General features: G+C 36.1%; 1 protein-coding gene across 2 annotated transcripts in view; it reads right to left on the bottom strand.

The window, feature by feature from the left end:
* Positions 1 to 1900: 1900 nt before the first annotated feature.
* Positions 1901 to 6000, bottom strand: part of mAChR-B (muscarinic acetylcholine receptor) — a 44952-nt gene continuing 40852 nt past the window's right edge. Inside the window, exons 6-7 of one of the 2 annotated variants that reach the window (XM_089729633.1) lie at positions 4704 to 5824; positions 1901 to 4382 (exon numbers count right to left, since the gene is read on the bottom strand). In XM_089729633.1, the coding sequence (XP_089585759.1) occupies positions 3735 to 4382; positions 4704 to 5824 (1769 nt within the window). In that variant the 3' untranslated portion in view covers positions 1901 to 3734. Of the gene's footprint in view, positions 5825 to 6000 lie in introns of both variants that reach the window. The other variant, XM_028180332.2, reaches the window with a different exon arrangement.

The following is a 6000-nucleotide window of genomic DNA, read 5'->3' as shown; positions in this document are numbered from 1 at the left end:
GGCACTACGAAGTCTGCCGGGTCAGCTAGTAGTAATTAAAAAAATATCAGGTCGTTTTAGAATATATATTTTTTTGCCTTTGTAATCAGACGAGCATAAGGCCCACCTGATGGTGAGTGGTTACCGTCGCCCATGGACTTCAGTAATGCCAAGGGCAGAGCCAAGCCGCTGCCTACCGCTTATATATATATTTTTATCAGGGCTTTGAATTTTTTTCTTGGCGGGACAATCAAGCATTTCTTTGAGATATATTGGATATATTGGTATTGGCTAGCGTTAGAACTAGTGTACCAAAAGTGATGTTTGCAAAAAGTGTATCTGTTAATGGATTTTCAATGTCAGAGCGAAATCGAGGAGGAAAATAAGTAAAGCTGACCCCATCATCATGTGGGATGAATAGGTAAAAAAAGAAAAGGGTGTCTATGTGGGCACGTGAGCGAACACCATACTGCCTATTTCTGCCGTGAAGCAGTAATGCGTTTCGGTTTGGAGGGTGCGGTAGCCTTTGTAACTATACAGAGACTTTAGATTTCATATCTCAAGGTGGGTGGCGGCATTTACGTTGTAGATGTCTATGGGCTCCGATAACCACTTAAAAACAGGTGAACTGTGAGCTCGTTTAGCCATCTATGCAATAAAAAATTAATAAAAAGCCTTGAAAGTATCATAACGGGGTGAGTGCAGGTTTTACAAGGCATCACCTTACTACGATAAGACAGTTCACTTCCTCTACAATCCACGTTGTCATGAAGGTCAAATATATTTTTATTAAATAAGCCCTAACTGCGTATTTAAATTGTTATGGCTATAAAGTATTCGACTTTCTTTCTAGTTCAATAGTTGGTTTGATGAGTTGAGTTTTCTTTTTCGACTGTATTATGAAGAAAGAGGACCAAAGCAGTATATTAGAAAAGTCGTTCCAAGAGAAATTTGTTCGAAGAACACGATATTATCCAATTCCCGTAGTAGCACCAAAATGTGGAACAGAAGGAGGGTAGACAGGTTTGTTTACTCCTGACGTCCATCGCGCAGTTTTTGGTCTACACGTGACGAATTATCGGAAATTAAAAAAATCATTTCAAGAACCCATTAAATAATAGTATCTATAATAATACATTCCAAATAAAGAAATGCATTATCATTATGTACTCTATCCGAAAAAAATAAATGCCTATGTTATTAGCATCAGTAAATTCATTGCGATCGTGACAAAGGAAATCATTAATCTCGTGCCAAAAACGACTAAGTCACAACAAAAAAGCTAACTAAAAAGCCTTCGGCAAATACGAATGCCACCTTTGTATCCTAAGGCAAAGGTTACTCTTTTCTTGTCCAGTAAATCTGACATTCGCCCTTTTGGTACTAAATCGCTTTAACCTCTACAGACACCTTGATCGTTTCGTGGATCTAATGATGGCAGGCACGCTACCCAAAACTACTATTAAGAAAAGCCAAGGACCCTTATTCGCGTTTGTTTACGCGAGATAGTTGGATGAGCCCACAGTTGGCCGGGCGTTACAGACCCCGGCGATGAATATCACACATCGGCCTTTGGAAAGAGACAATCTGAATTCGGCTTCTAAGAGCGCTATCTCTGTCCCACACTTGACGTTTGTGGATAATCGTTATCCGAAAATTGGAGACATATTATCTCAAGGTGGATGACGACATTCAGGTCCAGGTTTCCAAGGGCTGTGGTAACCAATTGATTCTACATGTGGGCCTTAAGTTATTTTATCCGTCTAGTGAACAAAATGAAAAGGTATATAAAGGTTATCATTTTGGGAAAATATTAATAAAATAATTTAAAGTCAACATTTAGTCAACATCCTTATTAATGTCATAAGAGATCGCGTTGTATTTGTAGAGAGATAAAAGGTTTTAAAATAAATAAAGACCATTTACAATTTCGGACACTATTTATTCAATCCACCTCTTTAAAAGTATACGAGCATTACAACATTCCTACAGAGCAATTATAAAGCGTTTTACTAACACATATGTATAATTATTGACACGTACTAAGGCGATATTATTTATTTATAACAACAAAAACGATAAGTTATGATGACAAGACATAATTTGTTGAGCAAAATTTTAAATAAAAAAGAAATTAATGTAGATAAAAATTTATCTGGTTTAATTACTCTACTGATTAAAGATATTAGATCGAAAAAAATATAATTAAAAAGATAAATTGCCTATGCTCATAAGACGACAGTTCTTGAGCAAAATTCAACATTTAAAATAATAAAAACCGAACTTTGTAAAAAGTTTTCAGTACTAATACGTTAATATTTATTTAATTGAAGTTATTTTCCATTTTATTTTAACTAACATTTTAACATAGTTTCTTAAGTCTCCTACCGAAAAATCGGTAACGATCTCACAATACCATAATTTCGTAATAATATATGATACGTACTATATAGTAATGCACATAGCATATAATACATAAAATATGTAATACATATAATATCTACTTATACTAAAAATGATTTGGCGAACAAATGACATAAAAATATCTTTTCTTCGTTATTTTTTTAATAATTTTTTTTCGTCGAGCTTTCTACACTTCCTGACCTGTTCATAATTGTGTTGCAAATACTAAATAAATGAAAATATTAATATAAATAAAGAATCTATACACTTATTTACAATGCGTAATAGCAACCTACTGTTTGACAAAAAAAATGTATTTACAATTTATTCTTCTCTACATACGAACTATACAATAAATTTATTTTATTATAAGTCTACAATTTTATTTTAATCTAAAATCATTTCACTTTTGTCTTTCATTTTATCTTCTGATAATTTAATTTAATGTCTTCGTATTAAACTACCCTTTTTTCTCTAGTTATTTTTTTTTTCTACAAATGCAACTTATTTAGTTTCTCAGATTTTAAAGGCAACAACACAATCTTATAAATTTATTCTTAGAGAAATACAGTTTTGCAAAGTTTTCTCATAATGTACCTAATGTTTTATTTTGTAATACAAAAAAAAAACATTGAATCGCCTTAATGATAAAATACATATTTGGATATTATATTAAATAAGATTGAAGAACACAGTATCACTAATAAATTACACTACACTAACTACATAATATACTTAACTTACATTATTAGGCCAACAAAAATGATTCCGATAAAGTACTTACATAAAGACCTCAAACGCTGAAAAGCTTTAGCTGGGCTCTGAGCTTAAAGCTTTATAGCATTATCTATAAAATTATACGATAAAGAAAAAGAATAAAAAACCACATTATTTTCATATTCTGAGATTCCACGATTGTTTCAACAGCATTTCAACATTCAATTTCGCTTATTTGACTAATTTTTCATAATCTAATACAGATCTATAAAAGATATCGTTACTGATATTTCCCTTACAGACTAGAAATATGAAGAGACTCGATTTTCACCTTTATTTACATGATTAATAAGAATTTATTGTCACTTCTGAACATTTCAGATGAAAGAAAATTTACAAACACTAATATTACAACATTAATTACAAACAGATTTTGCTTTTATAAAGCATACGCATCATACACTCAGCACATGTTAACATACAGTGTTCCTACACATCAAAAGCTTAGAAGACTTCTTTTAATACTTGTATTGTCTTATTGTAAGATTGTTTTTTTTAATAAATATCACAATTGTACGCGTAATAGATTCAGACGAATGTCTTGTTCACGCGTTTCTGTGACCTATGTACATAGACTAGGTGATGTGAAAGTCACCTCGTAGTAGTCTTGTGAATGTTTTTTTGAATTGCTGGTTGGCCAGTGCGTAGCAAAACGGATTTATAGGACTGTTCGCGTAACAGAGGAAATACGAGAACATATAAAGGTGTTTGTTGATGCACGGAGGATTAGTGCAAAAACCTTCGACAAGTGCTAGGATATGGTAAGGAGTCCAACAGACAACGAACGCCCCTAATATAAAGGAAATCGTCCGGAATGCTTTCCTAGCTCGATTTTCCGATTTCGATTTTTGTCGCCCGATGCTCGGAAAAAAGCCGTCCCGTTTCGATCGCTTAACTTTTAATTTCTTTCCTATGCTTTTTACGAACTCTTTCTTGGAGTTGCTTCGGCTCGACCCAGTTACAGCATTTGTGGATATGTCACTAGTTTCTACAGCGGGGCTTAACGTGGGGTTAAGTTTTAATGGAGAATCTTTTAGTTCGGAACGCTTCGTGGACTTTGTTTCATTATTGTTGGAGGTAGACGCCACGAGAGTGATCACTGGCTTGGGCCGCTCGCCCGCTGTGAGACTTACCTCGGTGTTAACTTTTATTGGCTGAGGAGGCGAGCTACTACTTTTGGGTGGAGTCAGTTGGGCTTCTGCGGTCGCTCTTATGAGAGCAGCCTGCAATAATGACGTATTCGTTACGTTACCAGAATTTTGATTCGGAGGTGATGATGGTTCAGTCGCGGTAGGAAATGTCATTGATGATGGAGGACTTTCGTAAGTAGGAGACGGTACGATGACAGAGCTCTCGTCCATATATCGAAAATCTGCACCGTCTAAGCCAACTAACACGTCATACGTGGTACCGTCACCTTTTACCAGTCTCGTTCTACCAGTTCTAGATGATTCTGAACAAGAAGGGGGGCTCTCCGAAATGGATGGACTAGATCTGAATTCTGATGGAGGAGTGATGATTCTTTGAAAAATAGCAGTTGATACCTCGCGCTGGTCGGACGGTGTTCCGATGCCTGATGAAGACGGAGACATGAAGCTGACTGTGGAGAGGGGTGCAGCGGGTACGGAAGATTGGCCATGGCTTAGTGTGTCGTAGTTGTCTGTGTCCAGTAAGCTTTTTTCAGAAATTTGTGAAAGAGAGGTCTGTGGTTTTGTTAATTCATTTTTTACAAAAGGGGATTGCCTCAAATCGGTCTTGATCAGCACTCCCCCACTAAATCGCATATTGTTAAGTAGCTGCATTGCTCCCGTTTGCATTACTAAGTTGGCTACAGAAGGTCGCTTTTTGATGTTAGATTGAGTAGTACTTTCGTCATCGGAATCAAATGCCGGGCTACTCGATCTCTCTTGTTCTACATGATCCTCTTTTCTCTCATCTGAATCAGCGGTTGTTGATGTGTTTGTACCAGTAGCACTGCTTTTATGTGCAGATGACTTCTGGCTAGAGTTTGAGTCAGTCGAGCCACCTAATGTGAGAAGTGGAGCTGCTAACGATCCTTTTGATGTGGAGTCTTTACGAATTACATCAGATGCTTTAACTTGTTCCTCACTGGATATTCCTGTGTTTGACAGTCCTGATACTCCAGCTGCTCGTCCAGCCATTCCTGACATAACTCCGGCACTCAAAGCCACCATAGACTGCATTTTTCTCTGCTTAGCTTCACTTTTCTTTTGCATGTCATACGCTGTTTTAAAAATCCCAGCGTACAAGATAATCAAAACAAAAAGCGTGGTCCAGTAGTACCCTATAATCAAAGCAGTGTTGAAAACAGGATCTTTTAGAAATTGTACTGCGCATTCGCCCTCTTGTAAATCTCGGTAGCCAACGAAATGCTCCCATCCAAATATGGTCGTAAAAAAAAGTATAGCAGGTATCAACCATGTCACCGTGACCATCCAGATGACTCGGTTCTTGGTTCTCCATGCTCTGTATCTAGTTGCTATTTTGACGCTACAAAATCGGTCGACCGTAATTAGTAGTACAGTGTACTGAGACACTAGACATACTGTGTAATCAACTGATAGCCAGAGGTCGCAAAGAAGCGGTCCAAGATGCCAATATCCTTTTAATACGTAGTCGGTGTAAAACGGGAGTGATAAAGTTCCTGCGAAGAAAATATTGTATGATACCATTTGAGATTTAATTCATATTTTATTGTATGATACTAGATTGAGTGTTTAGTTTAGGATACAAAATCAATTAATAGAAATTATTTGTTTTTATATATAATTAGCTGTACCTGTCCGCTTCGCTGGGCATTTAAAATTAACATCATTATTC

This window comes from Bombyx mandarina, chromosome 09 (assembly GCF_030267445.1).
Source record: "Bombyx mandarina strain Sakado chromosome 09, ASM3026744v2".
NCBI classification, from domain to species: Eukaryota; Metazoa; Arthropoda; class Insecta; order Lepidoptera; family Bombycidae; genus Bombyx; species Bombyx mandarina.
Note: the sequence above shows the minus strand (reverse complement) of the source record. Positions and strands in the feature narration are given on the sequence as shown.